This window comes from Protomyctophum parallelum (assembly GCF_964188405.1).
Source record: "Protomyctophum parallelum genome assembly, chromosome: 1".
NCBI lineage: Eukaryota > Metazoa > Chordata > Actinopteri > Myctophiformes > Myctophidae > Protomyctophum > Protomyctophum parallelum.
The window spans coordinates 88483672-88507068 of NC_139697.1; the positions used below are offsets into that span (position 1 = coordinate 88483672).

The 23397-nt window shown below is 41.6% G+C and overlaps 1 protein-coding gene across 1 annotated transcript in view; it reads left to right on the forward strand.

The window, feature by feature from the left end:
- The first annotated feature begins 1328 nt into the window (after nt 1-1328).
- Nucleotides 1329-23397, forward strand: part of npas2 (neuronal PAS domain protein 2) — a 30018-nt gene continuing 7949 nt past the window's right edge. Inside the window, exons 1-15 of the mRNA XM_083773352.1 lie at nt 1329-1587; nt 9703-9889; nt 11592-11648; nt 11865-12019; nt 14640-14731; nt 14889-14978; nt 15343-15463; nt 16652-16765; nt 17883-18001; nt 18114-18196; nt 20285-20391; nt 20843-20990; nt 21523-21604; nt 21795-21921; nt 23196-23287. Of these exons, the coding sequence (XP_083629478.1) occupies nt 9834-9889; nt 11592-11648; nt 11865-12019; nt 14640-14731; nt 14889-14978; nt 15343-15463; nt 16652-16765; nt 17883-18001; nt 18114-18196; nt 20285-20391; nt 20843-20990; nt 21523-21604; nt 21795-21921; nt 23196-23287 (1443 nt within the window). The 5' untranslated portion in view covers nt 1329-1587; nt 9703-9833. The remainder of the gene's footprint in view (nt 1588-9702; nt 9890-11591; nt 11649-11864; nt 12020-14639; nt 14732-14888; nt 14979-15342; nt 15464-16651; nt 16766-17882; nt 18002-18113; nt 18197-20284; nt 20392-20842; nt 20991-21522; nt 21605-21794; nt 21922-23195; nt 23288-23397) is intronic.

Sequence of the window (23397 nt, forward strand, 5' to 3'; positions counted from 1 at the left end):
GTCCGTAGCCTAATGCATATCAAACTGAGGGTCCTTGAAATTAAAATGGTTGAGAATCACAGAGCCGTAGAAATCTTCTCTTATGGTGGTCCCTGACGTTATCTCTTCAAATGGGGGTCCGCGGGCTAATTAGTGTCAGTTTGGAAATTACTGCTAGTATAGGCCACCTATAGCCGGGCGGAGATATGCACACCACAGAGCACCCCTTCCTAGTTCAATAGCCTGCCCAGAGTGCAATGCAGATGTCCTGCCAAAGTGTCGATCATTTTCATTATGTCCACCTGTTGTGTTTGTTTTCACGTGTGTGTGTGTGTGTGTGTGTGTGTGTGTGTGTGTGTGTGTGTGTGTGTGTGTGTGTGTGTGTGTGTGTGTGTGTGTGTGTGTGTGTGTGTGTGTGTGTGTGTGTGTGTGTGCGTGCGTGCGTGTGATTGTACTGTACTTTGTTGATAGATGAGTTGTAAAAGGGGAAGTCTTTAATCATCATTCATTCATATTGGGAAATGAGTCTTCCCAAGGTTTATTTATTGTTGAATGATTTGAATGATTGCTATATTGTAAGGTTCAGCGTTGTTTTCTGTCTGCCTGCGTAAAACCATGGACATTTGACAAAACATTTGGAGATAGTGAATTATGATAGGCATATTAAATGAGTTTTATTGGCTATATATAGTTGTGGCAAAGTTATGCAAACCCACACCCATAAATGTAGTAGTAATTAAAGTAGGCTACCTACAACTATATACAACACATTTTGTTTGCTGACTGTCACTGACTCACTGCCCTATAGATCGATTGGTCAAATTGTTTCTTTTATCTCGCCTACATCCACACTTGGCCTCTTCTTACCATGTGGAGCTCCGGGTAAAGATTAACGTTGAACTTGAGAGAGGAGCGCACTTAACTCAGACTGTGTCTGTGATCCAATCGCAAACACGAAACACTTATTTTTTTCTACTTCTTTTTTGTAGGCTACAATGAATCAATTAAGCGCCTCGGTATAAATAACAGCCGTGTCAGACTCAGAAGTGATTGCACGTGTGTTACAATGTAAAAATCTGTTTCCCCCGTCAGTATAGTGTCCATTTAAGTCTGAGTGAGAGTGTAACGGAAATGGTCCATTTGGTTACATTTGTATTACTCCCCGACGGACCCCGAGGTACCACAGCATTCTACTGTGCTGGGCTGCTGAGTTTCAGCAGTGTGATTATGATGATGTCGTTAGCTGAGTATTGAGCTACCAGCTGACCTACTTTCTCCCAGTGCTGTTTACAAGCGGCTGCCAGCGGACTGGAGGATGTTGAAGTGCAGGGTTTGGAAAAAGACGGACGGCGCTCAGAAACCAGGAAGGATTGCGAATGGAATTCGGGCATATGCTGATTAATCATAAGGGTATAGACTTCTTTGACTGCTGCTTTTGCGATTAACCACATTAAATAAGGTTATGCAATTGAACGTTTTCTGACGTCTAGCTGTGTGGTGATGATCGTGCGTAGTTGCACAAGAACAGCTATGCCGTAGTTACTATGAGTAAGGTTTACCAAAGTGAACTATATGGATCTCTATTTCCTCTGAAGACTCGTTTTCAAGGTAGCTATATGTGATATTTAATTTTAGATTGTTTTATTTCATTGCAATATGTTTTTATTCCACTATAAGAGGCTGTCACACACGTTGTCATGATGTTCCCTGGCACCGGTTTTGAATTTTTATAACATCAAAGTTCATGTGCAGTCTTTTTTTCCTCAAATGACACTGGAGGGTGGTCTATCTCTATCTCATGATTAGCCTACAACACACATACACAGTTAATAATTTTCTAGAGGAACACTGAGTATGTATGCAGTAGACTGTTGGTTCAACTACTATATTTGAGACTGCTTCACAGCAGAGCCATTTAAATATTCTCTCTCTGATTTAATTATACATTATGCAAGTGTATATTGTAGAATTACAAAATATAGGTTGTAATAATCCAATTTCATTTATTGACTTCCTCAGGTCATTATTAGTTATTCAAATGTAAAATAAATGCATCTTTAAATTATCATTAGGCTGCACAGAAGGCTTTTTCATGGCTATTCCATTACCATATGGTTTCAAATACATCTTGGGTGACTTGTGTTGTTTTGAACTCTGTGGACAGATTCTGTAGGACTGAGGTTGCTTGAGTTTAACCAGTGTCACTGCATGTGGACGTTGTGTGCTATATGCATGTTGAAGGTAAAGGTCATTGAGTGCATTTGAGTGCATTGGTGGTGGGCCCTGCACCCACCCCTCCCCTACATTATTGTTTTCCTTTAGGAGGTCTAAGGAATGGAAGTGTTGTGACGTTTCCTTATCACTTGAGGCTAACCCTGCCTCTCAATGTACAACACAAGAAGTCAAAACATTGAAGTGAACAGACTATCCATTTTCAAATAGGAAGAGCTGCATGCTCACAGAACTACTCAACAAAACTAGAGCCGACATGGGTTTAGAATGCATTTTGAAGAAATGGAGCGGTTGTTTTTTTATCATATGGGAGTGGGATACAGTGTGAGGATATACACTGTGAGTGAGGTTGAAAGCTGGCTTATAGGCCAGGTGTTACTCACGTCTATTAGTGATTGGTGTCAAACAGACTTCCAAAACTATTCCATGATATAATAATATATATCATCATAGTTAAAGGAGAATAAGCCCTTTCAGACCATGGTGTTTGAAATGGTGACATATACTGTTGTTGCTGCCATCACAAAATGGTGGCTTGAGTTTATATACATTTGGTATACAGCATCTCAAATGAGAAGTTAGAACAAGCCGATGTATTACATGTATATGACTTGTATAGAGCTTATATTTCAATGTTTGACCATGAAAAGGCTATCATCTGGGAAAACTGTGAGTTGGCAGTGGAGATCTTTCTGCTCAATACATTTGTTTCTCCGTGTACATTTCACTTGCACACGTTTTTTAATGTCGATGCTTGAAGACATTTCAGTAGACACAAAATTTACCCAGGTCCAGGATTGTTTGTTTCGAGACTTGAGCTGTCACTACAGCACGAGATACAAGTAGAGGTTTTTCAGGCACGGCGTCTGTAGTTATAGTTTGCAAAGCAGACGAGAACAGTCGCTATACTCTGACAATAGTCTCAGATTAGCTAGTAGTTTGTCAAAAAGATCTGAACACTTTGTCGATTACTCTGGTAATATACCAACCAGAGTGATTGATCAGCCCGATCTCAACCCCAAACACTGTGAAATAACACTGGGATTGGCATTTCTGGGTTCATAGTAGTGTAACACTGCACCATATTCCAAAATGATGATCAGGAAGGAGTAGGGTAGATTGCAGCAACAGTATAGTGTTTGCCCTCAGAACTGAAACAAAACGTATGCCGTTGCTAGCAAGCATAAGGTTTCAATTCTTCTATTAAACTCTACTGTATTACCCTGTAACGGCTTATTTCCTGAGGGTTTATGTACACCATGAGAAACCCGGAGCAGGAGTGTATGCATCTCCCTCTCTTTTTACAGTAGACTTACAGTACATTCCGGGTTTGGTCATAAACGTGAACTTGTGTAGTGTATTTACTCCTCTGTCATGAGTTCAGGTGACCAATTTAAGACTTGAACCCCTCAGGGCATCTGTAACCAAAGCCTTGTGCTTTGTAGTGGTAAACTTAGCAAGGTGTGGTTTAACCTCGATGCATTCAGTGAATGTGGGTTTGTTTGTGAGGCTGAATATCACAGCGTCGTTCGGAATAAGGCTGTAAAGTGTTAATTCAGCAGGTGCCCCGCATCAGCATCCCAATCCTAACTCAGAAACAAAGATAATTATAACATTTTGAGGAAAGGTTTGCTTCTGCACATGCAGAGTAGGGACACGCCCACTTTGGTTCCCACTTCAGGGCAAGAAGTATTTTTTTTTATTCCAGTGATCTGAACCAATTAATTTGGTTCAAAATTAGTCTGGAAGAAAGAACGGAACCAGTTCAACCCCAGTGGAAAGAAAAGGGGCTACTCAATCCCCAATATTTGATCATTCTCAATATTCTCTGTAAAATAGGAAAAACAAACTTGATAAAGGGAAACATTTTGTTGCCAACACACCCGCTTCCATGCATGGACACGCACGCACGCACGCACGCACGCACGCACGCACGCACGCACACACACACACACACACACACACACACACACACACACACACACACACTGGTGTCAGGGTTTCATCATTTAATCATTGCAACATTTGCATTTGTTTTGCTGAATCTAGCATGCAGAACATACTGTAAAGGTAGCTTCATAAATATCTTGGATGCTTTCTAGGATGAGGATATTATACAAATCAAAGCTGTCACATGTACATTTACGTAATACAACTTGAGGAATTCCTGATGTTATTTCAGCTGATGTTCATTAGTGACTGATTGTAGACATAAGCAGTCTTCTAGTGTCTACTCTAATCTAGTGAATTATCCAACTGTGTTAGGCATTTATAAACATAGCTGTATAGGGCTAGGAAACCAAATCTACTCTTTGAGAGAAAACTTCAAATGAGTTAACAGTATACTCATATTTATCACAAATTCATTCTTAAATTATAGCTGGCATTCCCTGAATAATTTGGTCTATGTACTACCAGTAAGACGCCTAAGGCGAGGTCGCGCTGAAACAACGGAGCTTCTTAATACGGCACAGTTGAGAAGCAGGAGTTAAACTATTAATATGGTGTCAGTGAGGTCAGATGTAGAGTTGCTGGCCGGCTCCATATATGCAGATCTAGTATGTCAAACCATGTATGGCTATCCAGGGTTTGATGAGATCAGTGTCGTGATCTTCATATATGGAGATCCAGGTGATGATAGTAAGCTCCACATATGGAGATTCATGTGTTGTACCAACTTGGTTAATTTGTGTGACTCGCGTCGCGGCAACCACACTGGTTATCATGAGACTGTCACAATATGGCTATATATTGACATTCCTGCATGGACTTAAAGGACAACTTTAGTTTTTTTCAACCAAGGTTCATGTTTTAGGTTGTTATTAGAGAAACTAAAAGGTGAATTTTCTTTCATTTTCTGCTTTCTTTCGTTTTAGGTTTTTTTTAGGTTTTAGCTGTTTTTGACAGGGGGGCGGGGGCATTCGAGCATTGGGCTAAATATGTATTTTTTTACAGAATTGTATGGTGATTTATTATTTTATTATTTCTATAGTCCTACTAGACCCCAAGAAATTACATTTGGCCACAAAAGATCACAGGATCTATTGAATGTGACAAACTGACATATTGAGCCTATACACACAGTATAAGCCTTCCCCCAGTAGGCTACCTTCATATTCAGTAGATCCTGTGATCTTCTGTGGCCAGATGTAATTTCCTGGGGTTTATTAGGACTATAGTAAATAATAAAAAAATAAATCACCATAACATTTTGTAAAAAAATACATATTTAGCCCCATGCTCGAATGCCCCCGCCCCCCTGTCAAAAAGAGCTAAAATCCCTAAAACGTAAGAAAGCAGCAAATGAAAAAAAAAAATTAACACTCATCTTTTACTTTCTCTAATAACAACCTAAAACATGAACCTTGGTTGAAAAAAACTAAAAGGGATCTATATGGGCATTCCCAGCCGATGCCCTAATTATTAGGGCATCGCCTGGGAATGCCCATTGGCGGCGGCGGCGGCGGTGGCTCAGGGGTAGAGTGCCTGGATGGTAACCATAAGGTTGCCAGTTCGAACCCGGGCTCCCCCAGAGTTACTGTCGAAGTGTCCTTGAGCAAGACACTGAACCCCAAATTGCTCCCGATGTGCTAGTTGGTGCCTTGCATGGTTTCCGCTGCCATCGGTGTATGAATGGGTGAATGTAATGCACAATCTCTGTAAAGCGCCTTGGATAAAGGCGCTATATAAATGCACCATTTACCATTTACCATTTACCATATAGATCCCTGAGAATTGTATTAGGGCCTAATACAATTCCTGTTATTCCCATATATGGAGATACATGATGTCATCAATATTAAGCCATATTTCATATAAATTCTCCTTTCATTGTCAATGGCTTAATGTGAGACGTGACGGGACGAAAAGCTGTATATAGGAGTAGCTAGCGCCCCTCGAAAAAAGACCAAAAGAAAAAGGGGAAAAAAGGTCACAGGTCATATTCCCATATGTGGCAACACAAACATTAAATGCCATTGACAATGAAAGGAACATTTATGTCATATGTGGACGAGCAAATCGGCTAACCAATCACATAAAATCAGTTGTAATCTTACATGGTCATATGAAAAGATGAGTTTTTTTAATGAATAATAATAATAATAATAATAAACTGTGTTCACATACCGGTATATGGATTGTTTTTTTTCACGTTTTCGGGCCAGGTAGGGCGTAAAATGGTGCTAATTAGTAAGGCCAGGCGGGGCCTCGGGCCACCCCACTTAGGGCCCAGGTAGGGCTGGGCCCCCATTGAGAACTCTGTTTTTTGCCTGCACTGGTGCGTGACCATACAACACAACAGCACGTTGGACCCATTGTCAGAATACCCGTCCGTCCGTCCGTCCGTATGTCTGCGTCCCTTTTATGCCCAGATGGGTACAGTCTGTCTGTCTGTCTGTCTGTCTGTCTGTCCCTTTTATTGGCATAATGGACATATAACTTCCGTGTCAGGCATGCCCAAATATGGAGTCTATGATGCCATTATCATGATGTCATATTTAGTACACCAGGGTACTCCATATATGGGGATTGCAAGTTTATCAATATTGTTTCTTTTGTACTCATACTCGTCTGTTTGTGTCAGTTTTGGGTCGTCCAGGCAAGAAGTCGGTCGGTCAGACGGTTCTTGAGAGGAGGGTCTGGTTAACTTAAGAGACATGACAGGGGTCTGTCTGTCTGCTTAAGTCAGAGACATGACAGGGGACTGTCTGCTTAAGTCAGAGACATGACAGGGGTCTGTCTGTCTGCTTAAGTCAGAGACATGACAGGGGACTGTCTGCTTAAGTCAGAGACATTACAGGGGTCTGTCTGTCTGCTTAAATCAGAGACATGACAGGGGTCTGTCTGCTTAAGTCAGAGACATTACAGGGGTCTGTCTGCTTAAGTCAGAGACATGACAGGGGTCTGTCTGCTTAAGTCAGAGACATGACAGGGGTCTGTCTGTCTGCTTAAGTCAGAGACATGACAGGGGTCTGTCTGTCTGCTTAAGTCAGAGACATGACAGGGGTCTGTCTGTCTGCTTAAGTCAGAGACATGACAGGGGACTGTCTGCTTAAGTCAGAGACATTACAGGGGTCTGTCTGTCTGCTTAAGTCAGAGACATTACAGGGGTCTGTCTGTCTGCTTAAGTCAGAGACATGACAGGGGTCTGTCTGTCTGCTTAAGTCAGAGACATGACAGGGGTCTGTCTGTCTGCTTAAGTCAGAGACATGACAGGGGACTGTCTGCTTAAGTCAGAGACATGACAGGGGTCTGTCTGTCTGCTTAAGTCAGAGACATGACAGGGGTCTGTCTGTCTGCTTAAGTCAGAGACATGACAGAGGTCTGTCTGTCTGCTTAAGTCAGAGACATGACAGGGGTCTGTCTGCTTAAGTCAGACATGACAGGGGTCTGTCTGTCTGCTTAAGTCAGAGACATGACAGGGGTCTGTCTGTCTGCTTAAGTCAGAGACATGACAGGGGTCTGTCTGCTTAAGTCAGAGACATGACAGGGGTCTGTCTGCTTAAGTCAGAGACATGACAGGGGTCTGTCTGTCTGCTTAAGTCAGAGACATGACAGGGGTCTGTCTGCTTAAGTCAGAGACATGACAGGGGTCTGTCTGTCTGCTTAAGTCAGAGACATGACAGAGGTCTGTCTGTCTGCTTAAGTCAGAGACATGACAGGGGTCTGTCTGCTTAAGTCAGACATGACAGGGGTCTGTCTGTCTGCTTAAGTCAGAGACATGACAGGGGTCTGTCTGCTTAAGTCAGAGACATGACAGGGGTCTGTCTGTCTGCTTAAGTCAGAGACATGACAGGGGTCTGTCTGTCTGCTTAAGTCAGAGACATGACAGGGGGACTGACTGTCTGTCTGCTTAACTCAGGTCTTCATCACTCACAGGACAAAGGTTTGTGCTGCACTGGACCACAAGCCAGCCCAAAATGTCACATTTCTAGCTTTCTGCATCGTATTCATTTTAACACGGACCAATTTCTGGATGCAATATGTTGTTAAATATGGATGTCAGCCTAGTTTGTATAATTATCTAAGTCTAATCTCTCCTAAAAAACACTCCTGGGCTATATATGCAAAGTGTGGGCTACATCATAACATTAAGCTGCAGGCATTTCATTTCCAATTTCTAACTGGATTGTTTTTTCTTTTTTTAGCATCTTGCAAATTTAACTTGTAGGACTTTAAGATTTTTCTTCTGGCATTTCAGTTATGAGTTAGGACGGTGGGAATCGTTTTCTTTATCCACAGTGAGCAGCTTACCTTACCTTGCCTCATTGCTGCTTGTGTTTTTCTTTCTCTATAGTATTCATTATCTTGTGCAAGAAGAAAACATGTGATTGTTTATTTGAATACTCTTCTTCTTCTTGTCATACTACTTTGGTTTGTATAGACCAGAAGAGTAGAGGATAAGCACTCTCAGAAATATGAATAATGGCCACCAGCTGCCAACGGAGGAGTAAATGATATAGAGCACAAGATATTTCCACACTCTCACAGCAGTTTTAATCAGGATCAAGAGGAAAAAAGTGGTGCATGTCATGTTTCCCTGCACTGTGTCAATGGAAACATAAACAGCTCTGGGATGATGATGGCTTATGAAATGCTTTCCACGTAATGGTTGAAAATGTACTAATAACACTGCAGTATTTACAGTATATGATTATAAGCATACGCATGCTCGTCATGGAGATGTACAGTATTGACTTGCAACTTAACTCTATGAAAGTTAAATAAAAACTGATTTTACTGTGCATCATCACTTAGAAATCCCTCTGAAAAAGGATACAGCAGATTAGCCTAAATATGTCTTCATATAATTAAGCTTTACTCCTTGAATTGTAGCCTACTTTCAGACATTGTTTTGATAATGTCTGGCTTTGAACAGCTTTCATTTGTTTACATAGTTGGCCTAGGGCAGGCTACAGACAGACGGTGAGTTTGATTTGCAACAGATATAGACTGTTATATTTCCCAGTGGTGTTTTCTGATGCTGCATGTTGTTAAACTTCCTTTATTCTGGAGGATGTGAAAGAGGTGGGCTCGTTTAGTGTCTTTGTTATGCTGCGTTATCAAAAGAGGTAGATTGCCTCAAGCATTTTTCTAGGTCAAGACGAGCGCCTCTCGTGCGGAGCATTTCTTTAGTATTGAAGTGTCGTATTATATATAAGATAGTTTATGCACTTTGTGTTGCTCTGTAATATAGCGTGATGTCAGGATCAATGCCTTGACATTAGCATCTTTTATCTTCTAATGTTTTCTAATGTTTTCACACTGATGGGACAGTTATCCTGTGTTGACAAAGAGGCCTTTGACGTTTAATATCATACCTGCAATACAACAGACCTCTTCTTTGAATCACTGTGACAGCACGTCAACATGTGTACAGAAGCATATAATTGTTCTTTCTCAGTTCCCTTGACTTGACTTTGACTTTGACTTTGTGTGATGCCTAAATCTGGAGATACAGTTTGGAATTAATTGTGCTTTTTTCCACAGGTCTTGGGGTTTGTTTGGAGTGGAGAGAAGCTGTTGATCGTCAGTAGTTGTATCCAAGGCGTTGAGGCACCATCAGCGCGGATGGGATTTACACGACTCCAGAAAGGGCCTGGCTGGGAAAGGGAGCGATAATGGACAACATTTCCGACTTTGGTGGCCCTTGTCCGTCCAGCCGGGGGGAATGGGAGTGAGTGCCCCCTTCATATCACTTCATACATTGACGTTTCCCTTTCTATCACATACTGTAGTTAGTTGCTAAGTTGTGTAAATAGTTACACAACATGTGAATGAAACGCAGTTCATATAACCAGTCTAAATGTTATACGCCGTCGCCTACACACATGATGACATTGTGATTAATCTTGAAATTTGATCAAATTAATATTTAATTCTTGTATTAATCCACTATCTGACATGAAGTAGCTACAGTGTATAAATATTATAGTAGCTGCAGTGTGGCCTAATATAATTATGTCCATAAGATGTGTCAGTTTTTAGATCTAATCTTGCCCTCCCATAATGTGGAAAGCCATAGAAGTGTCAAATCTTCTGTCATTTCACAGAGAAGAGTGTGTGGCATCTCAATGCCTATATTTAGGCCAGGTGCTGGATGTCAGGCATCAAGGCAAACATCAAGGAAGAGAAAGAACATCCGCACACTAGTTTGTAGAGCTCAGAGACTTTATTTAGAGGCAACAAATTGCAACGTTCCAACCTACTATATGTCTTCATCAGGCAATATCTGATATTTGCCTGATGAAGACCTAGTTTAGGTCGGAACGTTGCAATTCCTTGGAGCTCTACAAACTAGTGTGTGGATGTTCTTTCTCTTCCTTGATATCTTCTGTCATATCCATTAATTCACAGTGGTCATTCTATGCAGAACAGTGGTTTTCAACCAGTGGTCCAGGGACTACCAGTGGTCCTTGAATGGGTTCCAGCCAGGTGGTCCCCAGCTAAATGATGGAGAGTTCGTAAACCAAATGGACCCTTTTTAGATCTCTATAAACTCTATAAAACTCTTCAATTCCAAATTTGCTAGTTAGATGGCATTATTTACTGGATCTATTCTTTATGCACATTATCTGCGCCTATGTTGCAAGGTTCAAAGGTCTTAGTGTTTTGTGCTAGGCGCACAATGAATTAGACAAATCTTAGTGTCTATTCCCATTTGTCTTAAGAGCCAGTTGCACCTGCATCGCTATTTAAATAACAGAGAACCGAACCGTTTTCTGAGGAAATGGATGTGCTCGTGAAGTGTGCAACCATTTACCGGAGCAGAATAATGTGATATAATGATGTCAGGAGATGGGGAAAATGTTCTGCTTACCTAATATCAATTGGAACCGTCTATGCTGCTGCTGGAATTTTTTTGGAGCATGAAACTACAAGTAGAATCACATCTTTCTCCTGTAAATGTCTCCTCACTTTAATAGTCACTTATGTCCAAGAGTTATCTGTTATACTGTATATTTCGACTTAATAATCACATGTTTATCCTGCTTAGTTAGGTTCTTTATTGAGCCACCTATTTAATTAAGCGTGACAGGAATGCTGCGGCAAAGTGCTTGAGAAAAGGTTTCATCTTCTGTTTTAGACCACAAAAACGACAGTGCTTTCCAGCATGGCAAATTGTCTGGTGCCAATGGGCATTTGCCCGATGCAATATGTGCATAATCTGGCCTAGATCATCATTTTTCAACCTCAAAACTGAATCTCTCAGTAATGACATATGATCATCAATGATGAACATGAGTAATGTGTTGAATTCTGATGGATTTTGAATGCAATGAGTGCGTGGACATTGCAAACCCTAGTCAATTCATTACAACACAACATGTTTGCTCCTCCTTGACATTAACATTTTACTTCTAAATCTCTATCTACAGCACCGGCAGCTGTGTGGACGATTTATTGGATGACGATGAGAAAGACAGGGCAAAAAGGTACTGCGCTCTCTCTCTCTCTCTCTCTCTCTCTCTCTCTCGCTCTCTCTCTCTGTGTGTGCGTGCGTGCGTGCGTGCGTGCATGTGTGCGTGTGTGCGTGCATGTTTCTGTGTAAGATTGTACATTGTTATATAACAATATTATTTTAACAGGCTTTAACAGGAATATTGTTTATATTGTCACTGATTCTCTAATTATTTTGATGACTTGTTAAGGGCATCCCGTAACAAATCGGAGAAGAAAAGAAGAGACCAGTTCAATGTGCTCATCAAGGAGCTCTGCACCATGCTGCAAGGCCAAGGACATCCACGCAAGATGGACAAGTCCACCATACTGCAGAGAACGATTGATTTCTTGCAGAAACAGAAAGGTAGGTCTAATTTACGATGCCCTGTTTAGTCAGCCATTGTTTTGCAACTGTATCTGGTGATTACAAAGAAAGCAAACCACATGGGTATTTCTGTACATATTCCTACACTGTGCCGATCCCAGCTGCTGCTGTTGTGACGATGAGGTTCAATGAAGTTGGTGATGGCTAGTCCACACTCTTGCATTGCAGTGCTAAATGTTCGTGCTAAATCTAGCATGTTATACCTTACCACAAGAAGGAAAGAACATGCATCTTTCACTATTAACTATTACATGTATTTGTTTGTTTGTGCTATGTTCTAGCAATCTAGCTATCTATCTACCATGTGTCCAATTGCCTACACATAAACATTTTGCCTAAAAACCGGTGTAATTGTTCAGTATACATTGTATTTGTTCTCTGCCTCATGTTTTTCTCTGTAGTGCACTACTGTAGTGCACTACTGTAGTGCTGTGACGCATATTACATCACCGATCAGCGCGACTCGCACATGCACCCTTGCACACTTAAATAGCCTACAAAATGCTTGGAAACAATCATAGACATGCTAAATCAGCAATCCTTTAAGCGTACCGTACGATGCCAATTTTGGTAACCTGCTCTATATATAGTGAATGCCCCACGTGGCACAGTTAAACACACCTAGAGATACACTGAAATAGCCTACAAGCTTGGAAACAATCCTAGACATGCTAATCAGCAATCCTTTAAGCTTACGATGCCACTTTTGGTTACCTGCTCTATATATACTGTAAAGGAGTCAAGGACCCACGTGTGACAGCTAAACACACCTAGAGATACACTGAAATAGCCTACAAAATGCTTGGGAAACAGCATCTCACAGTATGAGTTTCTTGTGTGTTATTATGGGTTATCATTGAACATGAAGAAAGTCTGGCTATATGTATATACTGTAAGAAACAAAAATTAAATACCTGTAACAGCCAATATAATATTTTCTGTATATAGTGTTATACATTTAGCATTGCAGCATGTAAGGACCTATATGCAGGAGCCATTGAAGGGCAGAGACAGTACGTGTGTATGCACGTGCATGTGTGCGTGCGTGTGTGTTTGATTGATTGATTGAAATATTTATTAACAGTTTGTAGAATTTACAGTACATTTTAAGCACAAACTCAATACAAAGACTGTCAACTGTGAGTGGACGACCCAATTAAGCATTACACTTGTTTACAACAGGGTCCACATTGTTCAATTCATCAAAACATTTAAAGACATACAAACATTTAGAGACATACAAATAGACATTTCTATGTAGCTAAATTCATCATGTGTGCGCGACCGTGCATGTGTTTGTGTGAGGTTAACATATAGGGACAGAAAATCCTCACTGTCAAGGAAGTCAGCATGTGGGATGATATCAGCTTGTACACAGCTTGTACAGCATGGAAACATCATATAATGTATCTGACGGTGTGTCTTCACTTATTGGCCATTTACCGGTAAGTGACAGAGAAGCAGCACTGATATCGCAACTAAAAGATAATACCATAAAGAGCCAGCAGTACAAAACTTCCATTTATTATAATTGGTCATTTCTTCGGAGAGCGTGCATGAAACCAACACGTGTTCAAGAATTTCACCGGACCTCGCCTGCTCGCTTCTCCGCCCCTCAACTTCTCCGCGCGTCCCAATTTCCAAATAATCGCCCACCTCTCTTTGAAAATGAATTGCTTAAGTGCGTTAACCACTCCCATCTGAAACTGCCTTAACAGCGCAAGAAGCAGCAGACAAGGGTTGGACTGACTTTGTGAGGCACCCATTCCCAGTTCCCACGGAGCCCAAGGAAGACTTGGGTCATCAAAAATTCAAAATGTTTAAGTAATTTAGGTTCCACTGAATAACTCAAATTTCTGCCTATTACTAAACATTCTGGGACGACATGTCAAGTGAACAGTGTTGTGTTGTTTATAGCCTACAACTACAAACCTTTGATGTCACACACAAAACGCGAACATCGAGTTATGCTACACACACACAGAGAGAGAATAACATGTATTGGACTCAGGCAATTTATTGTGGGATATGAGGGAATAACTGACAACATTGTTTATACCGCTCTGTGTAGCTTTGTTTTGATCATCCTATTATAATTAAGGAGAATCCGTCACACTCTCCGGTCACACTCTCTGTTCTGCATTTATCTCCTCACTTCCTTGCGCATTTGATCTCAAAGTGCACACGGCATTGCCTATTAGCATTAGTAAACATCAATTTCTCAATGGTAACTTCATGTCTGATCATGATGTACCGTGCATGTTAAAATCATGTGCACTAGGTGCCCACTGGACCTGTATCCATCTGAGGGTACAGGGGCTTCAATACTTTCATGGAGGAAGGGACCAAACGCTTTTTTTCTAGTGTCTTACAATAGATAAGTTTTGTCCAGGTTTGACCTTTTCTTTTGAAAGTGGTTACCAATGGTTACAGGCAGCCATACTGGACAAAAAAAAAAAAAAACTACAAAAACGTTGTGTGCAAGGCCTTTATTATGCGATGTTAACTGGATAATACAGTGCCCAGGTAGCTGCAATATACTACCCAAGTTTCTGTCAATGTTGAACATTCAGGTCTATTATTTCTCATCTTTTTTCAGATATCACTGCACAGAATGAATCCTGTGACATACAACAGGACTGGAAGCCTTCATTCCTCAGTAATGAGGAATTCACCCAGTTAATGATGGAGGTAAAGTCAAAAACTATAGTGTGTCGAGAATAGATTGTACAGCACAAGCTGAAATAATAATAATTATTGATTTCAGTGCAATCAATAAGACTTTTTTTTACAGAAAGGAATACATGTAGTCAATAAAAGTTATAATGCTTTTCTATTCTTCCAACAGGCTCTGGATGGTTTCCTTGTTGCATTAACGACAGATGGAAACATCATATATGTATCTGACAGTGTGTCTTCACTTATTGGCCATTTACCGGTAAGTGACAGAGAAGCAGCACTGATATGTGGGGGGGGGGGGGGGAGGATTTATGTGAATAATTGCTTTGAAATTACTATGTTGTAAAGAAAAATCAATAAACGTATGTTTAAAAGATAATACCATAAAGAGCCAGCTGTACAAAACTTCCATTTATTATAATTGGTCAATTGTGTTGTTACACTAGCTACACTTACACTAGCTGTGTAATGGGTTTCTTTCACCTATAATGGAGACCTTTTCTCACGAATATAACACCACTGGATTACCTTTTATGATGCTTTGCTACAGACCAAGTGGGTGCAAAATCTAGAATAACTCAAATGCCACAAATGATAATCATAAATCTACCCTTTTGTATCAGTCAGATATGGTGGATCAAAACATCTTGAACTTCCTCCCTGAGCGGGAACACGGGGAGGTGTACAAGCTGCTGTCGTCCCACATGCTGATGAATGACCCCATTGCTGCTGACTTCCTTGACAGTGAGGATCTTCTGTCCCTATATGTTTACCTCGCACAAACACATGCACGCACGCACACATGCACGTGCGCGCGCAAGCATACGCACGCATACACGCGTGCTGTCTGCCCTTCAGTGGCTCCTGCTATAACACACTATATACAGCAAATATTATATTTGCTGCTAAAGGTGTTTTATTTTTGTTTCTTGGGAGACATTCTTCATGTTCAATGATAATGCCTAATCTACAACCCATTAATAACACACGAGAAACTCATTCTGTGAGATGCTGTTTCCCAAGCATTTTGTAGGCTATTTCAGTGTATCTCTAGGTGTGTTTAGCTGTTGCACGTGGGTCCTTTATTTACAGTATACGTATAGAGCCGGTTACCAAAATTGGCATCGTAAGCTTAAAGGATTGCTGATTAGCATGTCTATGATTGTTTCCAAGCAGTTTGTAGGCTATTTCGGTGTATCTCTAGGTGTGTTTAACTGTGACACGTGAGATCTTTACAGTGTATATATAGAGCAGGTAACCAAAATTGGCATCGTAAGCTTATAGGATTGCTGATTAGCATGTCTAAGATTAGCCTTTTAGCTAATAATAGTAGCTAGCCCCAGTTTCTTATTTAAGACCTTTAATCACTGTTATGTTAACAAAGTAATCTAGAGCAATGCGGTATCTCGGTCTCAAGACACTGACCTTAATCCTGTGCTGCAGTCGTGCTGTTCTGAGAAAACGTGACGGGGAAACAGCTGCTTTCTCAGACTGTGTTTAGAACTCAAAATACAAAACAAGTTGTTATGGAGCCATGTCTGGAATAATCATCAACTGCAACTGGCTACATTTCATTATAAGCATATGTCTCACACAATTTCTGCATCGATCTGTCTGGAATTTCTTTTGAGTGAAAATGAATGTCTGACCCTGACTCATTGTGCTCATCGTATTTCTCAACATTCTCAGATTCTTGGCTATTCTCAGAACAGTTATAATGCTATGAACTGAACTTTCAGACATTACTTGCACTGAAATCAAGAGACCCTCATACAGTACAAAACTATTTTGAAAAGAGCATATCTTGTTATTTGTAGATATATACTGAAAGTAAACTTGGCAAACTTTAGCTTTTTCCTAATCTGTACATTTCTCGGAATAAAGCCCACTATCTCGTGACTTGCCAACTGACTGCTATCTGCTCTTTTTCAGGTGATTCACATGTTGAGTTTTGCTGTCATCTAGCCAGAAGTAACATTGACCCAAAGGAACCACCAATATATGAGTATGTGAAGTTTGTCGGAGATTTCAAGTTTCATAACAATGGTAAATATACACATTTTCTTCCTCAGTGTTTGATAGATGTAAAATAATTAAGTTTAAAATAATCTAAGCGTGCCGCTTAGATGGCCAAGGCACGAAATTATGTTTGGGGAGCCAGTGTGGTCATCGAAGGTCATCACTACACGCAAGCATGTAGTGTGTGGTGTGCGGCTTAGTTGGCAAGGGCAGGGGCTGCCAATAGAGGTGCTGGCGTGATCACATAAGGTCATCACCACACACAAGAACGTAGTGTGCAGCTTAGATGGCCAGGGGCACAAATGACATTTGGGGGTGCCGGCGTGATCATCTTCTAAGGTCATCACCACACACAAGTGTGTAGTGTGTGGCTTAGAATAGATGGCCAAGAGCACGGGACATGGATGGGCAGTGTGATTAAATTGGCTTAGTCAAGGCACGAGCCTGTGGAGATCTGTAGAAAACCAGTCTGGAACCTGTAGAGAAGATAGTGGTAGAAGAGAAGGGAGGGTTACTGGAAACTATGCATGCCGTCATTTTTAAACTTGCGTTTTAAATACCCCAGTGATTGGTGTGGGAGAAGTGGTCAGCTTGATTGAAGGTTGGTGAGTGGTTGGCACGGTTGGCACAGGGTGGAGTTGGTTGTCTTCTGATTAGTTGAACCTCCCGGAACTCAGTTGTTCCAACTCCATGTGTGGTACGAAGGGACGCTCTGTGATCTCGTGTGTCTGCTATTTTTGCGTTTTCTGGAAAAACCTTGAGGTTGACGAAATGACGAAAATGTTACTCAGGTAGCCTATTTAGCTAAAATCGAAGATGCTTACACAAGATGCTTTTCCGCTTTTAACCCATTCTGACCTGAGATCAGATTCAAAAAAATGTCTTCTACATCCTGACAGTTTTCTGAAAAAGCTATGTTTCTATGTCAGTTGTTCTTCGATTTTTCAAAAATAGCAGACCTACAAGCTCGTAGTGCGCCACTCGGTGGCGCGCTATGAGCACATTTTGGGGGTTCCCGCCCAAAATGGGTTAATGGGTTGATAACAAGCAGACATAACATGCAACGTGATGTAATTTGAAGCAATGTAGCAGACTTCATTTGCAACTTTTTTTTGAGAGTGACTTTGATGTCTGTTTTTCACAGTGCCTACATCCTCATGTAATGGGTATGAGCTGACGTTACCCAGAACCCTGCAGTCATCGCTGGAGGAACAGGTCTGCCTTGTCGCTACTGTACGCTTAGTTACTCCGCAGTTTTTAAAGGTACAAGATACAATTGGCTTCCACTTCAACCTGATCAGAAACGACTTCTGCTAATTATTAGTAATTAGCTTTGGAGTGATCCCTCCATATTAATGGGAATTTATTTGACCAGGATTCATGTACTGTGGAGGATCCCTGTGATGAATTCACCTCCAGACACAGCCTTGAATGGAAGTTCCTATTTTTAGATCACAGGTAAGTGAACGAATCTGTCTTTTTTATGAACTTTTTTTAACCATCAAGATTTTTGAGAGCACCAGTAGCATGTTCCATGCTCCCCACTAGAGCCCTTTATGACCTGAGTTTGCAGGGTCCATATCCTGGAAACACTATTGCTGACATGAGTCGAGTGAAAAGGCTTTAATGCTTACCAGGGAGTAACATATAGTGATTTAGCTTCAGCACTTAAAGCCACCTATGTCAGGAGGCTGGCTGAGTGAAGGAGTGAGACCGGCTGTGACATGAGAACGCTATTAAGCTATTGTGCAAGTAAATGATTGGGAGGAAATGGCATGTCTTATCCTTTGCTGCTGAGCTATAATTGGTCTCTCCCAGCTCCTTGTGATATGTGCTGTGTTATGTCACATAGTGAAGGTAGCCATAGTCTTGAGACTCGAGTGCCATTCTGAATTTGACTTGGTGAGGCCATGGCTAATTGGAATTACCGATGAAGGAAATAAATCAAGAGAGCACCCCCATTTAGACTGCAGTCATATCCAGTCAAATCTGATTTATTTCTCAAATCTGAACTTTTGGCCCGACCATTCACACTGCATTTGCAAGTGATCAGATCGGATCTGTCACAGAGCCGTTAGTATCCTGGAGATGAGCTGAGGGAAGCCAGGTGTGCAGGATCCAGGTTAGTGAGAGACAGGACAGGAACACACGCAGTCACGCACGCACACGCACACACACACACGCACACAACTAGCCCCTGTAAAATCTGAATCCCCCCCCCCCCTTTTCCCCTCACTGTATATGTATCTTTTCCCTTTTTGCTTCCATTATGATGAATTCCTGTTCTGTTCTTTAACTACATAGAAGTGTCTATTTGTATGTCTCTAAATGTTTTGATGAATTGAACAAGGTGGACCCTGTAATGTAAAGTGTAATGCTTAATTGGGTCGTCCACTCACAGTTAACAGTCTTTGTATTGAGTTTGTGCTTGAAATGTACTGTAATTCTGCAAACTGTTAATAAATATTTCAATCAATCAAAACACACACACGCGATGTGTGTTCTATTAGAGAATGTTGGCTTTACGCTGTCACTGTTACGCTGAAACCTCTTCATCTCATGTTATAACTAGAAAAAGTGCCCTTCCGGGCACAGGTCTCCACCAGGTTATCCACAGATCCGTGCAGTTAGAGGTAAAAACACTTTTCGGCCAGTTATAGCGCCACCTTGAGGCTGAGTTGAAATTGTTCATGTGGCATTTCGTCCTCGGCCTAGTGGGAATGTGGGTGCACAATTTCACGGAAATCACGCGATGTGTTCATGATTTGCAGCATTTTGTTTGAAACTGAGCACTCCTGTGAACTTTGGAAGCCAATCTTAACCAATCAGGATGGAGTCTGATAAATCTGAAAGACCCGTTTCGTTGAATGGCTCTAGAGAGACTGTGTACCAATTTGCGTGATGTTTGGACAAAATCTGTAGGTGTACTGTGCAAAAACTTGTTTTGCACAAAGCGGCCTCCTGGTGGCGCTATAACAGGCCGTTCTGGAAAGTTTGGGGCAGAGGTTCATCGTTGGCATCCAGGGAGTGTGTGTGCAAAATTTGGCATCGACCGGGTTAACGGTGGCCGAGATTAGCTGGTCACGGACACACGGACGGACACACGGACGGACACACGGACGGACACACAAACGGACGGACGGAGTGCAAAACATACTCTCCCCACATGCCTTCGGCCTGGTGGAGACAATTAAATAATTTAATCCAAGATATATGTCTTTCATAAAGATGTACTGTATGTATACAGTATCATGACTATGTATATGTGTATTTTCTAGAGTTCTCAACGGGCCTGAAAATTAAGGCCCGGCCCTAACTGGTCCGGCCCGTGGCCCGGCCCGACCCGACCAATTAGCATACATTTTAGGCCCGACCCGGCCCTAAAACGTTGGGTAGGGTCGGGTTTGGGCAGAATTTGAGAACTCTAGTATTTTCAAATTGTAAAATGTCTCTTATGGCATTTATTTTCCAGTTAAATCAAAATGTATCTTTACTGTATGTACATAATACGTTTTTTGTGCTAAAACTTTTCCTTTCCTTTTCCAGAGCTTCACCAATCATAGGCTACTTGCCCTTTGAGGTTCTTGGAACTTCTGGCTATGATTACTATCATGTGGATGACTTGGAGCTTATTGCACAGTGCCATAAGCAATGTAAGCAACCCTCTCCTCTACACTGCTACTGTATATATCCTGTCTTTTATAGTGGAGCCTAGCTCCCTCACTGCCAGAGGATCCAGGCAGCCATCTCACAAAAAAATAGGTCATCTCACTATAGTCACATTTGTCTTTCCACTTCACCAGTGCGTGGAAAGATTCTGGACCTGTAACATAGTGCAGAGCTTGCTTTCATAACCCCAGTGTTTGCTATTGAAAAATAGCAGATCTACAAGCTCATAGCGCGCCACCGAGTGGCGCACTACGAGCTTGTAGGTCTGCTATTTTTGAAAAGAATCGTGAAAATGTGGCGCAAATCCTGACAGAAAACTGTCAGGATTCAGAAGACATTTTATGAATTTCGGCGTCAGGCCTAAATGGGTTAATGGGTTGTTTGTGGCACGTGAGCATGTTACATAATTAACTCCTGTGCGCTCTCTCTCCCCAGTAATGCAGTTTGGGAAGGGCAAATCTTGCTACTATCGCTTTCTCACCAAGGGTCAACAGTGGATTTGGCTGCAGACCCACTACTACATCACATACCACCAGTGGAACTCCAAGCCGGAGTTCATCGTCTGTACTCACACAGTAGTCAGGTAATTAACCTGTAATTAACCAACCAATTAACCAATTAATCATTATAGACAAAATGTTTTTTGTTAAAAGGTTAAAACACTCTATTCTGATGGTAGTTAAGAGTTTTTGTTTGATCAGTAGCAGGGGGTCTCTGACTCTCTGTGTCCCTCCAGCTCTGTAATAAACAGAAAATGAATGTGGGCGGCCCAATCTTCAGGCAATCATGAGAAAGTACCCATTTATCAGCTTAAATGTTATAGTGTTTGTTTGCTCATTTTCTTTCAGTCATCGCTTCCAAATTCACTTGTTTATCCTGTGTCCTTTGTGAGTTCTCTCACAAAATTAAAATTGGTATCCCGACCTGAAAATGCATTTTCTGTTTAATCAAGAGCTAAATAAAAAAAACAATAACTAAACACAAATCTCACTTGAATTGGATTGCAATTTAATTGGATTGCTCCCGGGCTGCAGCCCACCCTAGCCCAATGGTAAATCCGGGTCTGAACAAGCTGTATCTGCAGTTTTGCCACAACCTCTCTTTCTGCTTTACAGTTACGCAGAAGTACAAGCGGAGCGAAGGAGGGCGTTTGGCCTGGAGGAGATGTCACCCCCTGAGATAGCCTCCTCCTTAAAGGTAGGCTACATAATGTGTGTTCTAGTGCGGGCCACTAATATACTGCACAGTAAAATCCTCACCTCCCAGGGTGTATCATGTAACCTATGGGTCCATTTGGGTAACTTTCTAGACTCTTGAAAGTGAAATGAACACCAAGGGTTGTACTGCAGACAAACATTTTTGTACTGACTGTTCTTTTGTGCCCCAGGCTCAAGAACTGTACCTGGACATCTGCTCCACACTGGAGCCTCCACGGGACAGAAACAGTGGCGCGCGCTCTGCATCCTCCCACAGTTCCCGGAAATCCTCCCACACCGCTCTGTCAGACTCTGCATGTAAGCCATCGTCTGCCCCATTATCGCTATCGTCATTAATATCAGGTGGCTTTAAAGCAGGGGTGCCCAGAAGGTAGATTGTGACCTACCAGTAGATCACAAAGGCTTTGCAGGTAGATCACATGACATGGCCCTAATATATATAATATATATAATTAAAAAAAAGAAAAAAAGGCATCTGCCACTTGAATTAAGGTAGTCTCTCAAGACAGACTAGAGGAACAGGGGGTCGCTGTTTTCCCGAATATTTGACGATGGGATTCTCAGATTGGAATTAAGGTGACTTCATTGATTAACATCAAATAGGGCCTGTCAACTCAAACCCACAATGCAATACTTTGTTTTCAAGAGTGTTGTGCACAAACGTCAGTAGCATGTAGCAAGTTAGACAAAACTATACAGTACCAATTCCATTTCCACCCTCAATTTCCCATTCCAAGTGCGTTTGTCTTATGTAACATCAGCAATGATGTAATATGTTTAGGGTGGGTAGACCTTGTTACGCTGGTCATTTTGAAAGTAGCTCTCAAGTCAAAATGTGTTGGCACCCCTGCTTTAAAGAGACGTTTATTTGGTTTGGGAGTCTTTAGGTCATCCCCTGTTTGACAAGTTCTGTAAGTTAGGGCTCAAAAGCAAAGTATTTTTCACCCATTGTGCGATGGTTTCGCATGCCGTAAAAAGCAGATTGATAAGCTCACCACTTATCTTGGACCCGATGAATGTGAGGGATGCCGTTCTTTTGAACCCAACAAAAGCTATGAAGCCGTAATTGTGTTGAACTGTACTGGTTAGAGATTTGATTGCTGCCTAACACAGAACGTGTAAACCAGTGGTTCCCAAACTTTTTCATGTCAAGGACCCCCAAATTGACACTAATTAGCCTGTGGACCCCCATTTGAAGAGATATGCCAGGGACCCGCATAAGAGATTATTTTTTACGGCTCTAGCAGTGATTCTCAACCTGTTTCATTTCAAGTGCCCCCAGTTTGACATGCATTAGTCTACGGATTTAATGGCATTTCTCTATCTCTGGGACCCCCAATTTATATTTAAAAATGTTAATTTAACTCTGAGAGTTTGGTTCCATTTGTGTACACTCTCAGAGTTACAGACCCATTTGGTTCCAAACTATCATTTAGCCGGGGACCCCCTGGAACTCCCTCAAGGACCTCATTCATTGCATGTACTGTATACCTCTTCACTTCCACCAATACACAGTCTAATGTGCGCATGGTTAATTGTATTGGAAATAATAATAGCGATCTCTCTTGCAGCAGCTAACTCCTACACAGAAGAATGCACACCCTCCATTGGGACAGACAAGACTTCTACCAGACTTCAGCCAAGCATTTCAAAGCTCAGTCCAGTGAGTCCTCAGTCCACCCATCATGTATTGGGGCTCGTCAGTCTCTCAATGGCCAGGCCACCCATTATTTCAGTCAGGGACGTAGCTGAGCATTTGGTTGCTCTACTCGG